At 44.5% G+C, this 27,552-nt stretch overlaps 1 protein-coding gene across 1 annotated transcript; it reads right to left on the reverse strand.

Moving 5' to 3' along the window:
* Positions 1–6,172: 6,172 nt before the first annotated feature.
* LOC125522333 (uncharacterized) lies at positions 6,173–9,434 on the reverse strand. The gene is made up of 6 exons (XM_048687394.2): positions 9,135–9,434; positions 8,138–8,220; positions 7,554–7,640; positions 7,265–7,413; positions 6,956–7,087; positions 6,173–6,611 (listed from the first exon to the last, which is right to left on the reverse strand). Exons 1-6 carry the CDS (start codon positions 9,262–9,264, stop codon positions 6,422–6,424), a joined length of 771 nt encoding a protein of 256 aa, XP_048543351.1. The 5' UTR covers positions 9,265–9,434; the 3' UTR covers positions 6,173–6,421.
* Between the last annotated feature and the right edge of the window lie 18,118 nt (positions 9,435–27,552).

Below are 27,552 nucleotides of genomic sequence, written 5' to 3' on the forward strand. Positions count from 1 at the left end.
GATTCGATGTTGGAACAGTGCCGGCCCGTTGGAACCCGCGCCCCTTCGCTCTGGATTCTATACGACTGCAATTGCTTCCTTCTCTTTTTTTGCCTGGTAACTACAATTGCTTCATGTGCGCGTCCACACGAGTAACCTAACGGATAGCCTCTGCTCCAATTAAGGGCATGTTTGGTTTTAAATAAGTCATCAACTTATAAGTCGAAAAGTAAAAAAATGACTTATTTTGCTAAACAAATCTAACTTATAAATCACCCCAATTTATAAGTCATAAGTTGTTCCACCCCAATTTAAAACTTACAAGTCATCGCTTTTGTGTGGGTTCCACCACCTTTACATAAAAAAACAAGGTGAGAAGGTGTGGTCAGGTGACTTATAAGTCAGATGATAACCAAACAGATGTGACTTATAAGTCACTGGTTTTAAGTCAACTGACTTATAAGTCAAGTGTTGGAACCAAACAGGCCCTAAGACCAAAACAAAGAGGCGGCACTGACCTCTCGGTTTCATCATAATTAGTATCATTCGCGTAGTTCTAGGTCATCGATTTGAGAAATTAAATATGTGTTATATGTCATGAAAAGTATATCACTAGATTTCTATACGGATGTAGTTTCTAAATATATATTTTTTATCGCATATAGTGCATATTTAGATAGTTAAATTGTCGACCTAGAACTACGCAAATGACTTATACACCGGGACGGGGGTAGTAGGTGCAATTGAAAAGATCGATCCAAATTCTACAATTGCTTTTTAACTTTGAGCAGTGTTAGACATCTCTCACGCGACCCATGGAAAGAAAACTCCCCTCTCCCTGACCGTCCGATCCCACTTAAAAGCATGACGCACGCACCGACGCCATAGAGAACTCCCGTTTTGAGCTCCATTGTATGGTTACCCATGGCGGTGAGTTCCCACGCCTATCTGGAGGCATGATACCGACTGGAGTTGGTGATGTAGATAGATTTTTCCTAAACATATCTACAACTTCTATAATGCTCATGTCATATTCTTATAGAAACTTGCATGTTTATATCTTTTTGGAATAACGTATGTGCTACAAAAGTCATCAGCCATCATTTTTTTCTTTGTGTTTGTACTTCCTAAAACTTTAAGCATATACTAATTGTAGTGACAAAAAACTCAAACGGTCACCGATTTTACCTTGTAATAAGTGTACTTTTCACGCTCCCTCCTCGTAGGGTTGATACTTTGGTTGTCTGAGTATGATCACCATTAAGTGCTACACAAGCCTCGCTAATACTATGAAAGATAATCTTCCAATCCTAGGAGTTTTACATGGCCTAAACTTGGGAAAATCATGAAAAAGGTAAAAAAATTAGTTGTTGAAAGAGAGTGTGGGTGGTAAGAACATCCCAAATTTTAAAGATTTTAGCATGGGTGAAGACCACTTTTTGCCGTTTTAGCTCGAATAACCTCTTTCCGAAAAGGTGATGGTCTTTGCATCAATGTTAGTTACCTCCTATTGTGGTCTGATAATGGTCTTCTAAATTACCCACTTGAAAACAACTAGAGAAAAACAAGTATTTTCATGTTTTACTTTTTTGCATTATCTATTTTTCTCTGAGCACAAAATTCAGCACACAAGTGAAGAAGAGTTTGCCTCACATAAGTTGATTTTCCAACAAGCACCAAGCTCAAGCCAAGAAACTAAGTCTTGGAGACCACTTTCCGCTTTGCACCACTCCCTCTATGTTCTTGACGAGATCGTGTCCCCACCTTGGTTTGTAGAACCGGTTTCACAGGATTAAGGGATGCAATTGTGATGGTGGTGCCTACGTGTAGCAAACAACACTAGGTGGTCGTGTCTAGGTCTGGCTCTATAAGTTTCGACTCGCTTGGCCCTGTCCTTAGGGGTTCTTCCATCATTTTGTGTTGATTTTCTCCAGATTTACCACTGTGAAGTTCTGAGTATTCCTATGAGTGGCCATGCTAGAAAGCACCTTGGCAATAGTGAACTTGACTTGTCTCCAGGGCGGTTTGTGATACCTTCTTGAGGTAAGGGGGCACATCTCCTTCCTTCTTACTTGGCCTTTACCTAGTGGCTTACGCCAAGCTCTATGCCCTCTCAGAGAAGGGTAGCCCCTAGCACGCCTCCCCATTTATTGGAGGACATCTGCGTCTACATCCTGGCGTCGGATTAGGGTACATACGTGAATTTTAAGAAGCCCTTTGGATTGTAGTGTTGACTTCAACATATTTCTATCCACTCTATTCCATAGGAATCTCAACATGAGTTCGAACCTCATTTTCTTTTTTCTTTGCGAAGTCCGATGCATTTGCGCTCTATATCTACACTATCCAAAGTCGTATCTTATAAAAATTTTGTGTTTCAAAATCCAATAGGAAGTCGCGTACGTGGCATCTCAATCTCAGGCCTCCTTTGGTTCATAGGGTAGGAAAATCATAGGAATAGTAAAGTCATAGGAAATAAGATGACATGTATCTCAATTCTATGAGTAGGAATAGGGAGATGTCCTTTGATTCACATCATAGGATTTTTTTTTCATTGAGTCTAGGCTAATGTCTATTTTCCTATGAAATGTGGAGGATAGGAAGAATTCCTCCATAGAAATAGGATTATATTCCTACAAACCAAAGGGATCTAAAGAAAAAAATCCTATAGAAATCCTATCCTATGAAATTCCTACAAGATTCCTCTAAATCAAAGGAGGCCTCATGTTTTCATATTCCTACGTTTAAATTTCATGTAATCCAAAGAAGCACTAAATGATTTCAATCCATGGGAATTTTTTATGTGGACACCCTTTGGATCATACTCTCTTTGTTCCCCTATCTAGTGTGTATTATTATTTGGGGAATATTCTATAATGTAGTGCGCAGGTGGAGCGCGACGCAATTCTAGACGAAACGAACCATCGCTTGGCTGGAAGTGTGTGGTTGGCAAGTGTGCATCGCGGAGCACATGGCATGGACTGACTAATTGGAGGGTTATTATCGTCCAAGGTACACATGCCAGCACACTCCTTGAGATTGCGGCCAAAGAAAAACTTTCGTGGAATCCATTCATGTGCTCCTTATTTCACAGAAATCTAAACATGAAGTTAAACCTCATTTTATTTTATTTTCTCTAAGAAGTCCAATGCACTTTTACTCTATCTCTCTCAACCATCTCTCTTCATTGCTCTAAACTTCATGTATATGCTTCAGGTTTACCATCCAAAGACACCAATTGCAGAAATCATGTGTTTGTAATTCTGTAGGATTTCATGTTATGTGATATATAAACCCTTCGTTTTTTCTTATTATAGTATTACCTTAGTTGTTTTTCGGCGCCCTGTCATCTAGTTTTATCCAGAATGTTCACACTCGGAGTCTACCCATGCGACTCGAAGGGCATGTACAATAGTTGCTTGTAGACACCATTCTCTTGGACACCAAAGTACTTGTTGCTCTTCGCTCATGTCGTTGCCGACCACTACTGCGGTGGTGGCTGCCCACACGGAGGCGCGTATTCGGCAACTAGGAAGTGGCAAGGCAAAAGGGTCTATGAGATGATGATCTGACAATTTGAGTTGCCTGGATGTTCATGCCCGAGGGGGTCCCACTTCTCTTCATGCGTGCGAAGGCGCAATTCGGCGAACAACGTGATCAGCTACGTGTGGCGTGGAGGACACTCGGGGATGGCGTGTCCCCGAGTAGAACCCTAGCACATGTGGTTCGTGTCTCGTCGGTCTGGTGATATGCGCGAAGATGTGACGGAGGCACGTTCTCGCACAATTTGACGTCAGTGTGGTTTACTCAAACAGAAGGATCTAATTACACGCATCGGGCGTTGGCTTGGTCACGTTGGTTGTGCGAGGCGACGCATCCGGTGGTGTCGGCTGCTAGGCAATGTTGGTGTGCATGACAACCATCTGCAAGATAGTGGTGCGGCAGTGGTCGAAAGCAACACGATGGCATCCCTTTCGACGACTTCTCCTTTGGCTGACTAGTTCTGTGTGAGCAGGATTATAGAGTGGTGGATAGTGACTGGCGGTAATCATTGCCGTTGTATTCTCTCCGACCTTCTGGCTTGATTAGGTAGCGTTGACGTCCATGCGGCGTTACCTTGTTGAAGGTATTGGTTCTAACATCTGTCTTGGTTCAGTAACCCTTGGTTTGACTTTTGGTTTGACCAGCCAACATTAGCACGCGAGTGGCGGTTCCTTCTTGAAGGTGTTATCTGGAGTGTTGCACCATTTGTCTGCTAATATATCGTCGTAGGATTGGTGGTAAGATTTAGGTATGTTGTTGCGAGGCTTGTCCTATGTAGATGTCGTCATGTTTTTCACTTTTTTCCTTTCTAAGATGACTTGTTCGCTCTACTAATAATGAATAATATATGGTTGGGTGCATCACTCAAAGTAGAGACTGAGAGTATTTCCTCATTTTTTTTAAATATTGTACAATAGTTGGTAGGACAACCTTATCTTAAGTCTGCCACCTAAGGGCTCATTCGGTTTGGAGAAAATCAAAACATAGGAATTATGAGTAGTATAGAAATTTGATAGGATGACACTTGCCATCCTAAGAAATTGACTTGCCTCGTTCCTACGCGTAAAATGAGCTTTGAGTGTACGTTCTCCAAAAACACAGGAAATGAGTAGTATTCCTACGAAATTCCTGTATACATTTCCTACAAACCGAATGCATATATAGAAAATTTTTCTCCGGAATCCTTATTCCTATGTTCTCCTACGAAAATCCTCCAAACCGAATGAGGCCTAACTTAGAGAGGCAATTCAAATATGACGTACAATAGTTATCTCTTAGTCCTTTTTTTAACTGGGTTATCTCTTAGCCTTAATAATAAGATGCCTAAATATATGGTGAGAAATATTGTTACTAATAGGTTATCTCTTAATTAATAACAGGCAAACTTTTTTTTCTAGTTCTTCTTTCCTTCACCTCGGTATTTTATCCCATATGACACTCCTAAACATCTTTATACACGCTATCATAAGCAGTTAGCCCAGATGGGTGAACCTTTTAGGGCCACTTTGATTCGTAGGATTTTGAAAATATAGGAATAGAAAAAGTGTAGGGTTGAAGTGGCATGCCCACTTGAATCCTATAGGATTAGCAATGAGCGTTTGATACCATAGAAAAAACAAAGAAATTGTAAAAAGAAGTTAGAGTGGATGTTAGATTTCCTATAAAATGTAGTACAAAAGATTCCATACAAAAAATTCTTATGAAATACAATCCTATAAATCAAAGGACCAACATAGGGGAAAAAATCATAAGAATTTCAATCCTCTAGAGTCAAAGAAGCCCTTAATTATGGACCCCGACAAGTCCTGAATGTTCGGATTTGGTCCATGACAAATCAAACACTTTTTATGGCAACTTTAGTTGAGTGAGGATGACAAATTTAGTTGGTGAACATGATAATTTTGTCCTCAGTTTGGTTTTCACCAGAAAATTGTCATGCTTGCCAATTAAACTTGCCATAAAAAATGTTCGATTTTTCATGGGTAAAATCTGAACATTCAGGATTCATCATTTCCGTTAATTATTCAATTTTATAAGTGGGTAAAGGCATTCGTTTGAACAATTATTCAATTTTGTAAGTAGGTAAAGGCATTCGTTTGAACAACCAGACTTGGAACTTTAAGAGCACTTTAAATTGATGGTTTGTAATTCACGTGGTTATGAAGGATTTTGGGTATAGTTTTTCTTGTGGCAGCCCAGGGCGCGGTGGTACTTGTGATATTTCTACAGAAAAATTGTTTCTTTTATATGTAAAACATTAGAAAGAATTTTATTCATTGTTATATGTGGCATATGAATTTTCCCTATAAACAATGCAAAGTTTGACCAAATTTATTGAAAAAACTATCAACTAAAATTATACTTGATTATACTTTTGGTCAATGTAATGAGATTACCTGATTATACTTTTGATGTGATGCGATGCTCCGAGTTGTCTTAACATCGTGTAAAGAAAATTGAGAGCCCTCAGGCTAAACAAACTTCCATTTTGAAATCTACTCCCTCCGTCCGGAAATACTTGTCGGATAAATAGATAAAAATGGATGTATTTAGAACTAAAATACATCTAGATACATCCATTCCTTCGACAAGTATTTTCGGTCGGACGGAGTAGATAGAATGGTTAACGGCAAAGCAGCAACAACGAACAGACAGAATAACCAACTGTTTTGAAATCATCGATGCCCCATTCGGAACATGGCAGTTTCCTCTGAAACTTGTGAAATGTTCATGTGAAACCACCAATCATGTGAGTCAACGTCAGTCAAGAGCTAGCAGTGCAAATCGTTACACATCTACATAGTCAGCACACCCATGGTAGCCCTTCTTTCATCAGGTAGTCGCGAATTCAGACAGCAATTCTGCAGAGATAAACACTACTCTGAAGGAGGAGGCAAATCTAAGCCCTGACGTGCTCTCGGATGAATTGCTCGACTGCTGAAACATTGCCGGTGAGACCAGCGCCTTCAGCAACTGTCACCTTGTTCTGGCATTGACTGAAGTTGAATGCCTCTCCAGGGACACCAAGCTCGACTTCATCAGTGATGTCAGCAGACGATATGGCATTCCTCGATTCCCGAAGCTTGTTCCTGCAAAACGAAAATAATCATCGTTGGGGCTTGTAGAATTTTAGAATCGCTTTAACCAAGCCTGTCCAAGTGGTTGGGGCATCCTCCCTTATTAGATGATTTAAGTTTATGAGTTTATGGAATCGCCTCAGTTATTTCAAGATCAGTTCGTTAAGAACAGAACGTACATATGTAAGCGTTTCTTTCTAGCATAATTGGAAAAAAAAATAGGATACATCAAGATGCAGTAAATAAAGGCAAAATCACGAGCTCACATAATTTACTGTAGATTCCAGCCCAAGTTAATGCATTATTATTCTAAGTTTCTAACTATGCAAATATGTTATGTGAAAAATGGAACATACACTTCTTTTTCCAGCTGCTTCTTGATGAACTCCTTCGAGTGAGCGGTAACTTTGTCTGTTTTATTACAGAATATAAGAACAGGAACCCTTTTCTTCACCACAGTAGCCTTCGTCAAAATGTCATATAAGTACCTGTTATATGAGATAACCGTAAGAATATTATCAAGTTACTAACTGCACCAGATCATACTATTTTTACATGTTTGAACATGAACTAAGCTCATAAATTTTGATCCATCATGTGATGGGGTCAACAGGAGTAGAAACCATAAATTTTCCTGAGAACGGATATAAAGTCAGCAAAATTACTCTGCAGCAGCTTGCATGCTAGACAAGAAATCCTGAGCATCAACAACAAAAACAACTCCAGCTGCCCGAGGCAGGAATTCATCCAGCTTGGGTTTCAGCCTTGCATGACCAGGAACATCAACAACATGGACAGGTTTTACTTTGCCTTTCTGCAGAGTGAACAAAAGCAAAGTCAAGTAACTAATATTGCAGTCAGAAAATGAATATTTCTGTATAAAGAATGGTAGCCTTTGATTTATATTTATATCAAGATGTATCAAAAGATTCATCTCCAAGAAAACAGCCTAACCCTTTCAAGCTCTGAATGTAGCACAAACGTATCATTGTTAGGATCCATCGATGTCACAGTTCCTTGATGAGATGATCCATCGCGAAGCTAACAGGAAGAAAAAGGCCAAATTAGCACCCAAAAAAAAGATGGTATAGAACACCGTTAAATTGCTTCAAGGGATAAGTAAAAAACAAATTGAGAAAAGTAAATAAAATAAAATGTCTCGGTTAATCAAAATATTTCCATGCAGGCATACAATAAAAAAAGATTTCAGACAGTAAAAATCAAGGCAACTAAGCAAGAGAAACAACAGGCAAGTCATAAGACAATGGCAATCAGAGTAGACGTTAAGCTAAGATAGTCATTTTCTAGTCTGCATGAAATGAAGCATAAACGAGGGCAGATTGCAAACAAATATCATAGCCTAACCCCTAACTAAAACTTGGCAATGAAGGGAGACAGAAAACTGGCAATCAAATTTGCAAACCTAGATATGCAAGGTCGTTACTCTGGCCACATTCTATGGTTTTGAGTCAATCCACTAGAATGTGAGTAACTGAAATACCCAAGGGGGAGAGGGGCTTGCCATAGTAGATAATTACCTGGTAGAAAAGAATAGTTTTACCACTTCCACTTAGCCCAGATAGCACAATGGTGTTTGATTTCGATGATTTCAGACAAGAAGCTGTTAAGAAAATCAGATATACACTGGTCATCAATTGCTGCACATGTAACAACAGTGAAATTATAATCACAAAAGCAGAAATATTACTAAGTACCTCCACAATACAACAATGTATTTCAAATCTTGAGATGCACCATGATATAAACTAAGGTAATAAGTTCAAATGTTGCACTCTGATAATATATTATCTCTTAGATTAACACCACATATTATCATGTTATTATCACTCTGCCAGAAGCATGGATGTTTAAGAACTCATAATTTCCAACATCTTGCAGTATTAAGATTTTACAGCATGCACTTGTGCAAATATTAAATACAGATAAAATCAACTGAACTTCACCACTAACTTGCTATACCTTATAGCCCACTGCAAAGTATAAAGTGTAAATCAGCTGACCATTTCAATGTCTCTTCTTCCGTTCTCAGTTAACAGTACAAAAAAGAAGCAAGGTTGTGTACAGATCCAGCATCACAGCATGTACAGACAGGATACTACATCCATACTGTAGATTATGTTTTTATCCAGTAATTAAACAGGAAACTGCAAACTGCTGCCCCATTCGAGCTAAATTACACAAACTATACACCAGCTCTCAGTTTGATCCAAGGCATGGATTCAATTACGACTTAATCATATTTGAACGCAGTGAGATTACACTACAGCTAACGACACAGCTGCTCATCCACAGCTAGTTTGCATCAGTCAAAAACAAGAGCTACACATGAAGCGCGCAAATTCAAACAAGCGCGCAAAGCGGACCTGCTCCCAGGACAGCTCTTAAGTTGCCAAATTACCACATCTATCTGCCTAGTTTTTCAGGGACCGCATTCTGCACATGCTATTTGACTACTGCGCGAACAGTCGGTAGCGAGGACACACTTCGAGAGGAAGCTTAGGCTCGCGAAATCACCTGCGAGGAGCACCAGAATTGTGACGGCAATCACGGCGACGGCGACGTAAATCTGCTCCGGGGGCTGCTGGCGGATCCAGCGCTCGGCCTGGCCCGCCCACGCCTCGGCCTGGCGAACCCACTCATCCATCGCCGTGAGCGCCGCGCGGTGGGCCAGGGGAGCGAGCGGCGGTGGCGCCGGGGGCTCTAGCCTCTCGGAGCGGCGGGACGCGGAGAATCCCGGGAGGACAGTGGGACAGCGGAGGAGATGGAGGAGGCGAAGAGGGGGGGACTCGTCTGGAAGCAGATCACGATGCGATGCGTGGTCACGAAGGACGACGCACGGGATTCTTGTTGGGTCGTCACGTGGAGGACGGCTCGGAAAAAGCAGGCCCAATGGGAGAAGTCGCCCGGCCCATAATTGATAGGCCTGGTTTTTGGTAAACCCAGGATCCGATCACCTGATTTTTTTTCCTAAAAAAACCTGGTTTTTTTACATGCATGATCGATTTGATGCCAAATTTGTCCTCACCGTATCTGCCACAATTTTATCATGCCAAAATTTGACCCCCAGACATCATTTCAAATAATTTTGCTCCAGGCATTGGCAAAAAAAGATTGAGAAAATCAACGATCCCTGCGAAAAAAGAAATCAACAATGAGAGGGAATCTGGCCCCAAAATGCCTTCCAGGTTCACTTTGATTGCAAAACTTGCTAAGGAATTTGGATTGACGTTGGGGCCAAAATGCTTGAAGCAGTTTCACTTGGGCACATCAAGATTTTGCTGTGGCAGCTTCTGAGGGACAGGAGGCCTTCGGGTGTGAAAGTTCAGAAGAGACACATATGAGGAGATGTCTTGTTTCCGTTTGTGGACTGACGAAAACGCAAATCATTTTTTTCTTCAAAATGCATTCTGACACAATTCCTTTGGGGATATGTTCGTGACGTTACTTGGTGCAGCGGGCACCTGTTTCTTTCACATCATTCCACATCCTAAGTGTGAGGCTAATGAGACTCTCACGCAAAGTGCCCTGGTCGATTTTCGCGGCTTTATCATAGGCTCTATGGCATATTAAAAATAAAGCTCTTATTGAAGGCATCTTCATTAAACACCTAGCTGATGCATTGTACGAAATGACTATATTCTTACAGCTGTGAAAACCACTAAGCAAAATCGCGGAAGCATTTGCTATTGAGACGCTATGTGGGAGCATGCAAAGGCTCTCAGGAGGAAAGCAACCATCATGGAGGGTGATCAAGCTTAGATGACCGTCGTGTATCTTCAGTCTAGTATTGTATCGTCTTTCGTTGGCCTGTGCGCCATGGCGCTTTGGGTCTGTATCAAACCTTTCGTTTGTTGTGTTCAAGGGCGGACATAGAGAGAAAATGACCAGGTGTCCTAGCATATGATCACTCCTATTTTTCATCTAAAAGATGGGATGTCACATACTATATTTTGCATGAAACATACAAAGAAAACATCTTGCACCCGGTGTCCTGTGTGTCCTGGTAGCTCAACTTGGGTACACCCCTAGTTGTGTTATCAAACCTTGTTGTAACACTTTAAGCGCTTCAGTTTGATAAAGCCGGGCAAACGACTTATTTCAAAAAAAAAGTTGCACACCATGGTCGTTTGGATGGCAGGAAGCTCGTCTGCTGTCTTGGTCCAGTCATTCTCGAGAGCAGTTTTTCTTTTCTTTTTTGAAACGGAATTCTCGAGAGCAGTGAACATACATAGTCTCCAGTTGCTTATACTACTATCATTCATGAAGAAGAAAACTCATGACACCGAGTCGCAGTGGAAGGATACTGCTCTAGAAGAATGACAACATGGACAATGGATCGCATAGAATATCACAAGAGTAATTCCAACCAGCAACCACTGTCATGGACGCCGAAGCTCCATGCCTGCGTGCCAACCAAATCCTGCTCAGGAAGCTGGAGACCATCACTGGTAGAAAAAGGGCCTATAGTCCCGGTTCGTAAGGGCCTTTAGTCCCGGTTCCTGAACCGGGACTAAAGTGTCGGTACTAATGCCCTGTACCTTTAGTCCCAGTTCAATCCAGAACCGGGACTGATGGGCCTCCACGTGGGCAGTGCGCAGAGCCCAGGCAAGAGACCCTTTGGTCCCGGTTGGTGGCACCAACCGGGACCAATAGGCATCCACGCGTCAGCATTTCTGTGGCTGCGGTTTTTGTTTTTTTTAAAGGCGGGGGGGGGGGGGGTTGGGGGGTTAATTTAGGTGTTTCATATATTGTGTTAGCTAGCTATAATTAATAGAGAGAAGTGTCCTCTCTTACGTCGTGCTTGGTCGACGCTACGTACTATACATACGTATAGAGAGGACTAGACACGCTAGTTAGCTAGTAAGCAAACGAAGGAAATAGAAGATCGCCATGAACATATATGCATACAGAGAGAAGTGATATCTACCACCTCTCCTTCTCCAAGAGATTGGTCGAACAACAAGTTCTCGTATATCTATCCGACACTACCGGCTACATATATACAATAATTATCTCTTACAAATATAATCATACGGACTCATGGTCCACATAGTATTCTCCGTCTTCAGCGATCACTTGGTCAAGAAAGAATGCCGCCAATTCCTCTTGAATTGCTCGCATACGAGCTGGTGCTAGGAGTTCATCCCGCTTCCGAAACATCTAATTTAAAGAAGGGGGTCAATACATATATATATATGAACGAATGAAACTCAATACAAATGATGGTAATAAAATAAAATTGTGAATGTTGTTATTTACGTACTTCATATTGTTCGTCAGAGTACCCGCCCCGCTCACAGGTCGTGTGGCGGATGGACTCGCAGACGTAGTATCCACAGAAATCATTCCCTTTTTCCTGCCACAACCACTTTACAAGAAATAGAGGTCAATCAAACTGATAAGCAAGAATGCTAAATGGTATTGATGAAACTAGCGCTTGAATCACTAGGAGATGCGCGGAACATGCTAGTACAGTACTTACTTTCGGGTGTCTAAATTCCAGCTCCTTCGGCAGTCCTGGAACTGTTTTGGTGAATTTTCTCCAAACCCTGCCGGACAAAGAAAACAATAACTTGATATGAGGAAATGAACAAAGTTGCTGATATGGTGGATAATGATCGATTTAACTTACTTCTTGAGGATTTCAGTCATGTCCGCATACTCCTGGGGATCTTTTCGTTTAGAGTCCAAGACGGTTACTACTCCCTGCTCAAGCCTAATCTCTAGGAGAATATAGTGGAAACTGCACACGCATGCATAACTCATCAATTACATTACTATAACCTGGACTAATATATAAGGGAAACCGAATATGCACAAGACAGTAACACTCACTTGAAGTTGTAAGGAAAGAGTATTATATCTTTGTTTTCATTTTTTTAATGATCGTAGCAAGTTGGCCTCGGTATCTCCGGGACGATGTTGAACCTCAGTTGCATCTATGAGATATGTGTTAATGAACCCAATATCACCGATTTATCTTTTCTTCAATTCGGTGATCTTCATTCTGCATAATATAGTAAGGGTAATTATAAATACATGCAATGAAAGAGATGAGCTATATAGAGAGACTTAATGACAGAAGTAGTAGTACTTACAGACAGTAGCAGGTGATCGTTGTTTTATCGAGGGCCAATTGATTGAAAAACTGATAGAACTCCTCAAATGGAATAGGCAACAGTTCAATTCCAACGAGGTCATGCTCCGGTTTAACTCTTGCATACAAAGTACTCCTCCCCCCAGACTCTCTGCAGATTTCAAGTACCAATCATATAATCTTCGCATCATCGTTGTTAAAGATTTTTCATCTTTGACGAGAGGCTTCCCGTACTCGTATCTGTGTATCTGCACCTCCATGGTATCATAATGTACATCGTCGGGCAGGTAATCGTCAACATTGCCATAACCGGGCACCATCCTCGGATCGACGATGTCGCTAGGCACCTTGAGGGGGGGCACGATTGCTTCGCTTGTTCGCCGAGCTGGGCAATTTGTTTCCCAGCTGCTCGTCGTTCTTTCAGCCTTTGATCACTGACTGTACTTCCCGACCGCTCCGCTTCGGCCATGTCTTTGCAATAATGCGCTCATAGTTGCCTTTCGGCGAAGACTTGGGTGGTTTTGCCAGGGCAGCCAGAGTGCGCTTCACTTTCATCGGATCTACCTTCTCCTCCGGAGGTGGATGTCTCTTTGCTCTCAACCCTTGAAACCAGTCATCCACTTCGGTTCGCGCGATCTCGGCGTTCTCCTCCGGGGTCCTTTCATATGGTAACTTCTCTGGAGTCTTCAGAGAAGGACCGAATCTGTATGTCCTCCCGCCTCTGGTTGTACTGCTAGACGCCGACCGAGCAGACGGAGCGGTTGTCTTCTTTACTTGCTTATGAGGCGGAGGAGAAGGACTACGACGCGCCGGAGCAGCTGGAGCGGCGGCAGGTCTCTTCCGCCCTTGCTGACGAGGCGGAGAAGGAGGAGGCTAGCTGCTCGGGCGCATCGGCGCAGGCGGAGAAGGAGGCGGAGTGCCGCCACGCGCCGGAGAAGGAGTCGGCCGAGGGCCCTGATCGTCACTCGCCGGAGGAGGAGGCGGTGGAGGAGGCGGAGTGCCCTGACTCGCCGGAGGAGGAGGAGGAGGCGGAGGCGTCCAGTTCGGAAGGTTGATGAGCTCCTTCCGCCATAGGCATGGAGTCTTCAGAGCAGGCCCCAGCCGAGTCTCCCCTTCACCGGTAGGGTGGTCAAGCTGGAGGTCCTCAAATCCCTCCGTTATTTCATCCACCATCACCCTAGCATATCCTTCTGAAATCGGCCGACAGTGAAAAGTTGCGCCGGGTTTAGTAGGATAAACAGAGCCAACAGCCGCCTTGACCTTCAAATTCATCCATTGCGTCATAAGGTGGCAATTTTGAGACTCCGTGATAGCATCCACGGGATAGCTGGCAGGAGCCATCAAGGCATGCTCCGGCTGAAGCAGCTCGGTGGAAGCCACGCTGCTTCTGCGCTGAGATGGCGGGGTAGCTTCGGGGGAGGCTTCGGCAGTATGTTTGCTGCAATTTGCTTCTCGTTCCTCTATCGCGTCTACCCTTGCTTGCAGCGCCTGCATTTGGGTCTGCTGCACTTTTTTCCTCCTCTCATGGGATTTGTAACCGCCTGCGTCCGGAAACCCAACCTTCCACGGAATGGAGCCTGGCGTGCCTCGTGTCCGTCCAGGGTGCTCAGGATTCCCGAGGGCCATTGTGAGCTCGTCGTTCTCTCTGTCTGGAAAGAACTTCCCTTGCTGCGCTGCTTCGATATACTGCTTAAGCTTCCTGACTGGTATGTCCATTTGATCGTTCGTCCAAATGCACTTCCCTGTTACAGGGTCCAAGGTCCCGCCAGCCCCGAAGAACCAAGTCCGGCAACGGTCTGGCCAGCTAATTGTCTCTGGTTCGATCCCTTTATCAACCAGATCATTCTCAGTCTTGGCCCACTTAGGCCGGGCTACGAGGTAGCCACCTGACCCCGTGCGATGGTGAAGCATCTTCTTCACAGCATTTTGCTTGTTTGTCGCCGACATCTTCTTACTCTTTTCCGATGTCTTGTGGGCCACAAATGCGGGCCAGTGATCTCTGATCTTCTCATATCTGCCCTTGAATTCTGGTGTCTCATTATTTTCGACAAACTTATTCAGCTCTTTCTTCCACCTCCTGAATAGTTCTGCCATCCTCTTAAGAGCAAAAGACTTGATTAATTTCTCTTTAACTGGGTTCTCTGGATTCCTCTGGCGGTAGGGTGAAATTTGACTTCAGCTCAGTCCAAAGATTATTTTTCTGCATATCATTGACATAAGACACCTCAGGGTCTTCTGTAGCCGGCTTAAACCATTGTTGGATGCTTATCGGGATCTTGTCCCTAACCAGAACCCCGCACTGAGCAACAAATGTGCTCTTTGTCCGGAGGGGTTCAATCGGTTGGCCGTCGGGTGCGATTGCTATGATCTCAAACTTTTCATCCGAACTCAACTTTTTCTTCGGGCCTCGTCTCTTTACCGAAGTTGTGCTCGATCCGGAGGGCTAGAAAAAAGAACAAAGACTTAATTAATATGTGTACATACCAAAACAATGAATGCATCAATCAGCTAGTCAGCACAGCCTTAACTAATATATATACCTGGCCGGACTCGGTTCGGTCACCGGAGCCGTCATCACGGTCTCCTTCTTGCACCGGCATTGGGTCACCGGGGCCGTCCTCATGTTCTTCTTCTTGCACCGGCATTAGGTCATCGTAGCCAGCTTGTTCACCCTCTCCTTCCAGACCATCGGTTTCGTTGAGAAACAACGAGATGGCATCACTTCCTTCTGCGATTATGTCCCTCAACAACGCTTCTTTTGCTTTGTCTAGGGCGGTGTCCATAGTTTCTACAAATATTTATAACATGGCAATTATTATTCAAACATGTCATATGGATATATTAGTGCCAAACGTAGAACTAGCTACCTAATCATAGTAAGCTATCGGGAGGGGGTATATATCGACAACGACGACACTACATCTATGTCCCTCGACGACCCTCGTTCCCGATAAAAAAAGAGGAAGAAGAAGAAAAAAAGAGAAGAAGAAAGAATAGAGGAGAAGAACTCCTATATTCTTTCTTCTTTTTTTTTCTTCTTCCTCTTCTTTTTTTATCCTCTTCTTCCTCTCATGTTCGAGAGCATCGCCGAGGGGTCGGGAGGTTGCCTAGTGTCAAAGGATTCAACAAAACCATGTCTTCATCATTAGGCGAAAGTAACATGTGCATGATGGTACGAAGCTCTCCAAAGTTATTTTGGAACGGAGTCCTAAATAGGATAATTCGCTTTTTAGTACAAAGTTCAGCAAGAACCTTCCAAATGTCGTTACTTGGAAGGCCTTTGCTGAAATTCATACAAGAAGGCAAATTATCCTATCCGGGACACCATTCCAAAATAATTTTGGAGGACTTCGTCATGCCCTGGTTACTTCTGGCTAATGATGAAGCCATGGATTTCTTCAATACTTTGACACTAGGAAACCTCTCTCGACCCCTCAGCGATCCTCGACCCCTCGAACCCTCGACGACCCTGAAACCCTCGACCCCTCGGCGATACTCTTCTTCCTCTCATGTTCGAGAGGATCGCCGAGGGGTCGGGAGGTTGCGTAGTGTCAAAGGATTCAACAAAACCATGTCTTCATCATTAGGCGAAAGTAACATGTGCATGATGGTACGAAGCTCTCCAAAGTTATTTTGGAACGGAGTCCTAGATAGGATAATTCGCTTTTTGATACAAAGTTCAGCAAGAACCTTCCAAATATCGTTATTTGGAAGGCCTTTGCTGAAATTCATACAAAAAGGCAAATTATCCTATCCGGGACACCATTCCAAAATAATTTTGGAGGACTTCGTCATGCCCTGGTTACTTCCGGCTAATGATGAAGCCATGAATTTCTTCAATACTTTGACACTAGGAAACCTCTCTCGACCCCTCGGCGATCCTCGACGACCCTGGAACCCTCGACCCTCGACCCTATAGAATCCTCGAACCCTCGACCCTGAAACCCTCGACCCTTGACCCCTTAACGACCCTCGACCCTCTACCCTAGTTCCCGACCCTCGACCCCTCGGCGCTCCTCGACACCCTCATTCCCGATAAAAATTAAGAAGAAGAAGAAGAAAAAAGAGGAGAAAAAAAGGAGAAGAAGCTCCTCTATTCCTTCTTCTTCTCCTCTTTTTTTCTTCTTCTTACTCTTCTTCCTCTCCTCGTCTTCTCCTTCTTCTTCTCCTTCTTTCTCTACTTATTTTCCTTTTCCTTATTTTACTTTTTCCTCTCCACTAACATGAAAAAAAAAGCATCATATCATCAACAGAAAAAATAGTATTTTTTCTAAAAATCTATCTTTTGCATATATACATCAACATATATATACACTAACCTAAAATGCACAAAAATGCTATCGAAGAGGGGGTATATCGACCCCCCTCATGTATCCACATACATACATCTATACATACATACATTTCTCATATATACATACATACATTTCTCATATATAAGTTTTTCTTCTTCTTCCTTTCTTCCTTATTCCTAGCTAGATATATAAATTTTTGCATATATAAAATACATATATACTTGCATATATGTATAAATTTTTGCATATATAAAGTTTTTCTAAAATCTAACTTTTGCATATATGAACATATATACACAGAGAACATATACATATATGCACATTTTTATAATAATGAAAAAAATAAGAGGAAAGGGCGCCGGCGGCCGGACCGAAGGTGGCGGCGTGTGGTCGGGGCGACGGCGACGGGGTTGGGGAAGGGGCGGCGCGCGCGGCGACGGCGACGGGGTCGGGGAAGGGGCGGCGCGCGTGGCGATGGCGATGGTGTCGGGGCCGGCAGGGGCGGCGGGCGCGGCGACGGTGTCGGGGCAGTGGCTCGGCGGCGGCGACGGCGAGGTGGACCAGCCTAACGGCGTCGGGGCAGGGCTCGGCGGCGACGAGGAGCAGAAGGCGTCGGGGCGAGAAGAAACAGATGGATTTTGGCGAAAACTGCAAAGTGCTGTATATATAGCAAGAGCATTGGTCCCGGTTGGTGCTACCACCCGGGACTAATGCCCCCCTTTAGTCCCGGTTGGTGCCGCCAACCGGGACCAAAGGCCTCTTTTCAGCAGTCCAAAGGGCGGGAAGCGGCGGCCTTTGGTCCCGGTTGGTGGCACCAATCGGGACTAAAGGGGGGCATTGGTCCCGGTTGACCCGGGACCAATGCCCCCCTTTAGTCCCGGTTGGTGCCACCAACCGGGACCAAAGGCCTGTGCTGCCCCGAACCCAAATATTTAGTCTCACCTCGCTAGTTGAGAGGGAGGCGCACCGGTTTATAAGGTGCGGTGCGCCTTCCCTCTCGAGCTCCTCTCTAAAGCAGACTTTCGGGCCTAACACTGCAATATGTGCCTATGGGCCTACTGGGCCTCCCGCGGGCCTGGATCCTGGCCCATGGTAGGGTTTCTAGTCATATTCAGGCTGTGGGGGCCCAGTAGGTGGCATTTTTTTGTTTTTTTTTTCTACTTAGAACTAAATACTTATAGTTTTGTAGTGATTTCTTTTTTATTTTAGGTCACAAAAATTATAAACTTTCTGTTAGTGCCATTAGTTTTAAAATTTGAATAGTTTAAATTTGATTTTTTTAAAATTTGTGTGAATCACTAGTTTATGAATAACTTTATTATAAAAATTGATTTTTGAGTCAATCTTTTTCCTGCTATTTAATATTATTGTGTTTTATCATTATACTCAATTTGGTAATTTTAGTTAGTCGTATCAAATATTATAGGGGTGAGCCCTATTTTTTTCCAGTTTTCTTGTTTTGTTTTCTGCATTATTTATTTCCTTTTGTTTTTTTGCTTTATTTTTTAATTCTTTTTGCTTTTAGTTTTAGAAAAATTATAAACTTTCTGTTAGTGCCATTAGTTTTCAAATTTGAAAACACTTTTTTAGTTTTTTTGTTTTCTTTGTTGCTTTATTTATTTTATTTTGTTTCTACTTACAACAAAATACTTATTGTTGCTATTTTTATTTTTTCCAGTTTTTTGTTTTGTTTTCTGTATTATTTATTTTCTTTTGTTTTTTGCTTTATTTTTTAATTCTTTTTGCTTTTAGGTCAGCAAAATTATAAACTTTCTGTTAGTGCCATTAGTTTTAGAAAAAAATATAAACTTTCTGTTAGTGCCATTAGTTTTCAAATTTGAATAGTTAAAATTTGAACATAGATGCACCTATAGAGAAAATTCGACCTAAATTCATAGTTTTCAAATGAACTCTGAAAAAGTTGGCATAGTATACTCGTCTGTTACAAATTTGGCATGGTATCATCATAATAGTTGCGGGAGAAAGTCTTCACTTTTTCTTCGCTTATGTCATTTGCTTATTGCGCCGTAACCATGGATAACCTTCATTGTTTATCAGGATGCTTGGATTAGCCTTGACATTGAAGGGAGGAATTTCATGAAACTTTTTATAATCTTCAGACATGTCTGTCTTGCCGTTTACTCCCAGGATGTCCCTTTTTCCTGAAAGAACTATGTGGCGCTTTGGCTTATCGTATGATGTATTCGCTTCCTTATCTTTTCTTTTTCTCGGTTTGGTAGACATGTCCTTCACATAGATAACCTGTGCCACATCATTGGCTAGGACGAACGGTTCGTCAGTGTACCCAAGATTTTTCAGATCCACTGTTGTCATTCCGTACTGTGGGTCTACCTGTACCCCGCCGCCTAACAGATTGACCCATTCACACTTAAACAAAGGGACCTTAAAATCAGGTCCGTAGTCAAGTTCCCATATGTCCACTATGTAACCATAATATGTATCATTTCCGTTCTCGGTTGCTGCATCAAAGCGGACACCGCTGTTTTGGTTGGTGCTCTTTTGATCTTGGGCGATCATGTAAAATGTATTCCCATTTATCTCGTATCCTTTGTAAGTCAATACAGTCAAAGATGGTCTCCTGGACAACAAGTACAACTCATCACAAACAGTGTTGCACCTCTGAGACGTGTTTCCAACCAACTGCTGAAAGTCCTGATGTGTTCACATGTAATCCGGTCGTCGCACTGCTCCGGGTGTTTGGAGCGCAGACTGTTCTTGTGTTCATCGACATACGGGGTCACCAAGGTAGAGTTCTGTAGAACTGTGTAGTGTGCTTGAGACCAAGAATATCCGTCCCTGCATATTATTGAGTCTCTTCTAAGAGTGCCTTTTCCAGTCAGTCTCCCCTCATACCGCGATTTAGGAACACCTATCTTGTTAAGGCCAGGAATGAAGTCAACACAAAACCCGATAACATCCTCTGTTTGATGGCCCATGGAGATGCTTCCTTCTGGCCTAGCGCGATTACGGACATATTTCTTTAGAACTCCCATGAACCTCTTAAAGGGGAACATATTGTGTAGAAATACGGGCCCCAGGATGACAATCTCGTCGACTAGATGAACTAGGACGTGCGTCATGATATTGAAGAAGGATGGTGGGAACACCAGCTCGAAACTGACAAGACATTGCGCCACATCACTCCTTAGCCTTGGTACGATTTCTGGATCGATCACCTTCTGAGAGATTGCATTGAGGAATGCACATAGCTTCACAATGGCTAATCGGACGTTTTCCGGTAGAAACCCCCTCAATGCAACCGGAAGCAGTTGCGTCATAATCACGTGGCAGTCATGAGACTTTAGGTTCTGAAACTTTTTCTCTGGCATATTTATTATTCCCTTTATATTCGACGAGAAGCCAGTCGTGACCTTCAGCAGGCATTCAAAAAAGATTTCTTTCTCTTCTTTTGTAAGAGCGTAGCTGGCAGGACCTTTATACTGCTTCGGAGGCATGCCGTCTTTTTCGTGCAAACGTTGCAGGTCCTCCCGTGCCTCAGGTGTATCTTTTGTCTTCCCATACACGCCCAAGAAGCCTAGCAGGTTCACGCAAAGGTTCTTCGTCACGTGCATCACGTCGATTGAGGAGCGGACCTCTAGGTCTTTCCAGTAGGGTAGGTCCCAAAATATAGATTTTTTCTTCCACATGGGTGCGTGTCCCTCAGCGTCATTCGGAACAGCTAGTCCACCGGGACCCTTTCCAAAGATTACGTAGTGTAAATCATTGACCATAGCAAGCACGTGATCACCGGTGCGCATGGCGGGTTTCTTTCGGTGATCTGCCTCGCCTTTGAAATGCTTGCCTTTCTTTCAACATTGATGGTTGGTCGGAAGAAATCGACGATGGCCCAGGTACACATTCTTCCTGCATTTGTCCAGGTATATACTTTCAGTGTCATCTAAACAGTGCGTGCATGCGTGGTATCTTTTGTTTGTCTGTCCTGAAAGGTTACTGAGAGCGGGCCAATCGTTGATGGTCACGAACAGCAACGCCTTAAGGTTAAATTCCTCCTGTCTGTACTCATCCCACGTACGTACACCGTTTTCATTCCACAACTGTAAAAGTTCTTCAACTAATGGCCTTAGGTACACATCAATTTCGTTGCCGGGTTGCTTAGGGCCTTGGATGAGAACTGGCATCATAATGAACTTCCGCTTCATGCACATCCAATGAGAAAGGTTATACATACATAGAGTCATGGGCCAGGTGCTGTGATTGCTGCTCTGCTCCCCGAAAAGATTAATGCCATCCGCGCTTAAAGCAAACCATACATTTCTTGGGTCCTTTGCAAACTCATCCCAGTACTTTCTCTCGATTTTTCTTCACTGCGACCCGTCAGCGGGTGCTCTCAACTTCCCATCTTTCTTTCGGTTCTCACTATGCCATCGCATCAACTTGGCATGCTTTTCGTTTTTGAACAGACGTTTCAACCATGGTATTATAGGAGCATACCACATCACCTTCGCAGGAACCCTCTTCCTAGGGGGCTCGCCGTCAAAATCACCAGTGTCATCTCGTCTGATCTTATACCGCAATGCACCGCATACCGGGCATGCGTTCAGATCCTTGTATGCACCACGGTAGAGGATGCAGTCATTAGGGCATGCATGTATCTTCTCCACCTCCAATCCTAAAGGGCATACGACCTTCTTTGTTGCGTATGTACTGTCGGGCAATTCGCTATCCTTTGGAAGCTTCTTCTTCAATATTTTCAGTAGCTTCTCAAATCCTTTGTCAGCCACAGCATTCTCTGCCTTCCACTGCAGTAATTCCAGTACGGTACCGAGATTTGTGTTGCCATCTTCGCAATTGGGGTATAACCATTTTTTGTGATCCTCTAACATGCGATCGAACTTCAGCTTCTCCTTTTGACTAATGCATTGCGTCCTTGCATCGACAATGACCCGGCGGAGATCATCATCATCGGGCACATCGTCTGGTTCCTCTTAATCTTCAGCAGCTTCACCCGTTGCAGCATCATTGGGCACATCGTCTGGTTCCTCTTGATCTTCACCAGCTCCCCCCGTTGCAGCATCACCGTATTCAGGGGGCACATAGTTGTCATCGTAGTCTTCTTCTTCGCCGTCTTCTATCATAACCCCTATTTCTCCGTGCCTCGTCCAAACATTATAGTGTGGCATGAAACCCTTGTAAAGCAGGTGGGAGTGAAGGATTTTCCGGTTAGAGTAAGACCTCGTATTCCCACATTCAGTGCATGGACAACACATAAAACCATTCTGCTTATTTGCCCCAGCCGCATCGAGAAACTCATGCATGCCCTTACTGTACTCGCGGGTGTGTGTGTCACCGTACATCCATTGCCGGTTCATCTGCGTGCATTATATATAATTAAGTGTCCAAATTAATAGAAGTTCATCATCACATTAAAACCAAAGTGCATACATAGTTCTCATCTAACAACATATAGCTCTCGAGAGCATCTAATTAATTAAACCATACATTGAAACTATGTAAAACATTTCAATGCGAAAACAAATGCGATTATAATCGCAACCAAGGTAACAATTGATCCAACGGCATAATGATACCAAGCCTCGATATGAATGGCATATTTTCTAATCTTTCTAATCTTCAAGCGCATTGCATCCATCTTGATCTTGTGATCATCGACGACATCCGCAACATGCAACTCCAATATCATCTTCTCCTCCTCAATTTTTTTTATTTTTTCCTTCAACAAATTGTTTTCTTCTTCAACTAAATTTAACCTCTCGACAATAGGATCGGTTGGCATTTCCGATTCATATATATCCTAGATAAATAAAATCTATGTCACGTTGGTCGGCATAATTTTCATAAACAATAAATGAACCAATAGTTATAAAGATAATATACATACCACATCCGAATCATAGACAGGACGAGGGCCGACGGGGGCGGATACCAAAACCATCGCACTATATAAGATGCAATAATAAATGTAAGAAAATGATACAAGTATCTATCTAAACATACAAGTAAGAATATTTTTCCTTTCAAAAAAAAGATAAGAATAAGAGGCTCACCACGGTGGTGTCGGTGATGAGATCGGCGCGGGTGATCGACGGCGGTGAAGACGGGGACGGGGCGTGACGGACCGCTAAATCTAGACAAATCTCGAGGAAAATGGAGCTTGGAGGTCGAGCTTCGAGAGGAGAAAGCTTAAGTAGTGTGGCTCGGGCATTCCATCGAACACCTCATGTGCATAGGAGGTGAGCTAGAGCACCACAAAGCCCTCTCCCCCCGGCCAGAAAAAACAGAGCACTGTGCTCTGCTCTTGCGCGAGGGGTATATATAGGCACCTCATTGGTCCCGGTTGGTGACAAGAGCCGGGACTAAAGGGGAGCCTTTGGTCCCGGTTCAAGCCACCAACCGGGACCAATGATGGTGGGCCAGGAGCGAGGCCCATTGGTCCCGGTTCATCCCACCAATCGGGACCAAAAGGTCCAGATGAACCGGGACCAATGACCCACGTGGCCCGGCCGGCCTCCTGGACTCACAAACTGGGACTAATGTCCACATTGGTCCCGGTTCTAGACTGAACCGGGACTAATGGGCTGACCCGGCCTGGACCAAAGCTCTGTTTTCTACTAGTGCATCATGATTGTCCACAGGATCTTCTTGCTGATGCCGCCCGCGATTCTTTTATTGGTTCGGCACTCGGCAGGGGCTTTGACGAACACATCGATCAGCTAGCTGATCCTTTATTTCTGTGGCTGCGCCAAACTGTTGATGCCGCTGCACCGACCTTTCAGTAGTCAATCAATCATGCGTCCTTCTTGGGGCAGGCCCAGCACGATGAAGTCGGTTCGCGTGATCGTGATCATGGATGTTTTTTGTTAGGATAGAGGATACATATCCTGTGTTGACAAATGAGCAACACCAAAAGCAGATTGGGGAATATACATACGATTTGCGGACTTGAACAGGATCGCGTACTTTGAGTGCACGTAATCGTCCTCCACGCTGGTGCGGTCAACTGCTACAGCAGTACAGCACCATTTTGCTGGCTGATTCGCGTTCCCTTCTCTAATCTAGTCTGAAAAGAGAAAACAAACAACTTAGCAAAAGAAGCCGTTTGTCCGTCCCAACCCGGCACAAGCTCATCTTGGGTAGCATTTGTGTAGATATATATATATATGCAAATAATCGATGGATACGCATGACGTATGAAGGGTACAGGTGTCCAGTACTGGATCCATTGAATGAACTTGTATACTCGGGTAGACCGATCGCACTAGGCCACCATCGTATCCGCGCGCACGGCCGCCGTGCATTTGTATATGCGACCGGCGGTCACCGAACAAGGCGATGCAAACGACACGGTGACGAGACGAAGCCGGTGCTGCCCGCGAGAGAGACAAGGTGGCATCCCCGGATCAGGGTGGAATTAGTAGAAAAGAAGTGCCATCCAAATCCAGAAATCCAGCGCCATGCGTTGTTGATCGCAGCGGACAAAACGCGAGCGCTCCCCGTCGCCATCGGACCACGCACACGCAGCGCAGGCAAGGCGGGCGCGCGCGCGCGCGGGCCGTTGCGACGACCCCGGCCCGGGGGGAGGTCGACTGGCCCGTGCCGCGCCAGGTGGCGAGGGTAGTTGGGGCCGCTCCACCCACCTCCTCCTCATCCGGCCGCCCGCGAGACGGCGAGAGCGACGCGCCCGGCCGGCTCGCGTCCGTTGGCTAGAGCCACAGCTTCGGGGAAGCAACGACACGTCCCTGCTCGGGTCGGTCTCGCTGCCGGCCGGTGCCGTACCGTGCGCGAGCGGCACAAGGCTGCTGCTCTCTGCCGCCGCGGCGCATGGCGGGGGCCGCAACAGCAAGGCTCGTGTCGTTACGGTCCTAGTATGCCCGTACGTGGCGGTGGCGCGGTGGCGCCGTAGGTACGTTTGCTTAGGCAATTAGCTAGGCATATCGCTTCCTGTTGCTGGTCGTCGGGTGGTCGATCGGGTCAAGTGATGGGGCTTGCCCCTTTGCCGTCTGTGCAAGACACGTCCGGGTGATTGATTCCTCGGCCTATAGCTAGGCCGGCACGCCTAGGGCTGCCGGATTCCTATTAAGATATGGTTGTTAACTTAAGACGCGGCGCAACGGTGCTGTCTTCCCCGGCTTTCCGCCTACCGGCTAGTCGGCCGATGGCTGCCAGTTTACCACTCGAGCCAAGCTCAGCCTGCAACCCTGCATGTTAATGCAAAGTTAGTATAAAGTTGAGTCATCTATTTTAAAACGGAGGAAGTAGTATTTTATTTCATTTCGCGTTAAAACTCTGCATGCATGTTGTTGCGATGTCGGTTTTCGTTTCGAGCAAGTATTATAAGCACAAGCTCGCAGCTCGCGTATTCTTTCTTGTCATGGATGCGCTGGTCCGGTTAGGTATTGCTTGCCAATTGCCACTCACTCCTATACTTCCTTTTTCCTTTGGCGTGCACAGGATGAGAGGAGAGGAGACCACAGAGGTCGCGATTGCTTGATCCAACTCAGAAGGCCGTGACCGTGCACTGTCACGCGGCCTCATGGCTTATGATACCGCACGTATTCTCTGGATGTGAACCCAATGAAACCAAAAGAAAAATCATTTCGAGCAACATTATTTGAAGAGACAGCGATAATTGTTTTCAAGATAATATTTAATTCTCAGGTGATTGATTGATGTGAGGGGGGCGTACAGTGCGTGCGTACGTTCTTGCATAAATCATCGCCCAATAATGCCATCTTCCTCGCACCAATGCAACGTCGCGTATAGCCAGCCAGCTCAAAGAGCACAAGCGACCACATGCACCACACAAACCTCTCAAGACTGTAGAGTAAGATCCAACATCCAAGAGTGAAAAGCACAGGTGCCCTTCGTGGTAAAAAAAAGAGGGGGGGGGGGGGGGGGGGGGGGGGTGGCGCTAGACACTGCTAGTGCGCAACGATTTGCCACTGAGGACCGGATCAGATCTCCTCTCAACTAGCTCGCCAGCCAGCCACAGCCACCGGTGCGATGGTGCTCACGACGCGAACATGTGATGCCTATCTATGCCGTGCCTCCTGTGTACGATGAAGTCATGCTACTTTTGACAATCCTCTCTTTTTCCCGTTGGAAGCAAAGAGGCGCATGCAGGTCGTAATCCCATGCCTTTATGTTGGTCGGCACCTGCACTGCACCGCCTCCGACTAGGACGATTTGACGGCGATTACATCACATTAGACTTATTACCGATTACCGAAGAAGATCGTGGACATCTGTCGAGATCCAGCCCGTGTACCCAGGCTCATCATCGTGGGCAACCGAAAGAAGAGCGGCCAGGAGGAAAAGGTTAAAAAACGGACCGTCGTGCGTGCCCACCACGAAATGGACGATCGGTCCCCTTCGTAGCTCGTACCCAGGGCATGAACCCGGCCTACGAACCGTGGCATGAACCTACCTATCGATCGATCAAAAAAAAAAAAAAACTATATGGCGGCCAGCCTATGTGTATGGGATTTCAGCTACTGTGACAGCTTACATGAGTACTGATCAAGCGACGTGACAAAGTAGGCAGATGCGGCATGATCTAGACCGGTTATCTTTGGTTTTTATTTGCCCACATGCTTTACAGAAAGGTTTGTGTTTCTACTTATCTCTCTCACCTTGTAGTTATCAGTGGCACTGACGAGTGCATAACCTAACATCGGGTGGATAATTGTAGATGGTGGTGAGATTAATCAAGCTGCATGAATAAAAGGATATTGATTCGAAGTTTGATAAAAGAAAAGAAATATAAAAAATCTAAATTATATGATGTTTAAAAATATTCCACATTGTTGACAATCTTATTCCTAATATCTTTAATAAAACCATGCATACTTCGTCACCACCCTGTGAAATCACAAACATGCCATCAATTAAACTTTTTCTGATAAAAGATGAATTTTATTAACTCAAAATCATTAACACGCCCGGACTCTTCACGGCTAGAATGCACGCACCAAACACCAAAGCACACATACAAAATCACACTGGCGACTAGCAAAGTCAAATAAGACCGAAACTATGACTTGATGAAGTAAAACGATAAATGAAAAAAAAATTGAAGTGATCAAAACAACAATCAATAATCAGATTATTATGTAAAGCTTTTATGACATCTTTACATACTAGTGTGTTCCGATCGCTAACTACTTACCTGATTTTAGCTAACTGCCACCAAAATGAACTAGTTCGTAAAACTTTTTGTAGAACCTATACGTAGGAATAGCATTGCTCACAATTTAACAATTTGAAAATGACTGGTCATCTCTATTTTTTTCGTCGTTGCAACCACAACCCTACTAGGAGATGGGCTCGACCACCACCATGTCTCCTGCTCCGCCCCCCCCCCCTAGCGTTGCCGCCGCCTCCTCCCGGCTTGCTTCCGCCGGTGCCGCCGCTGCATCCTCTCACTGCTGCAGACGCCCTGACCATCTCCCCTCCCCTCGCCTCCGCTCCCACCAAACCTCGATACACTCTGCTCGTATAAGCCGCCTTGCGCCTCTTCCTGGGTGTTGGGGACTCTAAC

The sequence above is a fragment of the Triticum urartu genome, chromosome 7A (genome assembly GCF_056163025.1).
Source record: "Triticum urartu cultivar PI428250 chromosome 7A, HENAU_Tu73, whole genome shotgun sequence".
Taxonomy (NCBI): domain Eukaryota; kingdom Viridiplantae; phylum Streptophyta; class Magnoliopsida; order Poales; family Poaceae; genus Triticum; species Triticum urartu.

Coding starts and splice junctions, on each gene's coding strand:
- LOC125522333 (XM_048687394.2), bottom strand. CDS start 9,264: ATGGATGAGTGGGTTCGCCAGGCCGAGGCGTGGGCGGGCCAGGCCGAG. Junction 8,221..9,134: donor AATTCTGGTGCTCCTCGCAG/GTGATTTCGCGA, acceptor TTTTCTTAACAG/CTTCTTGTCTGAAATCATCG. Junction 7,414..7,553: donor TACATTCAGAGCTTGAAAGG/GTTAGGCTGTTT, acceptor TTCACTCTGCAG/AAAGGCAAAGTAAAACCTGT.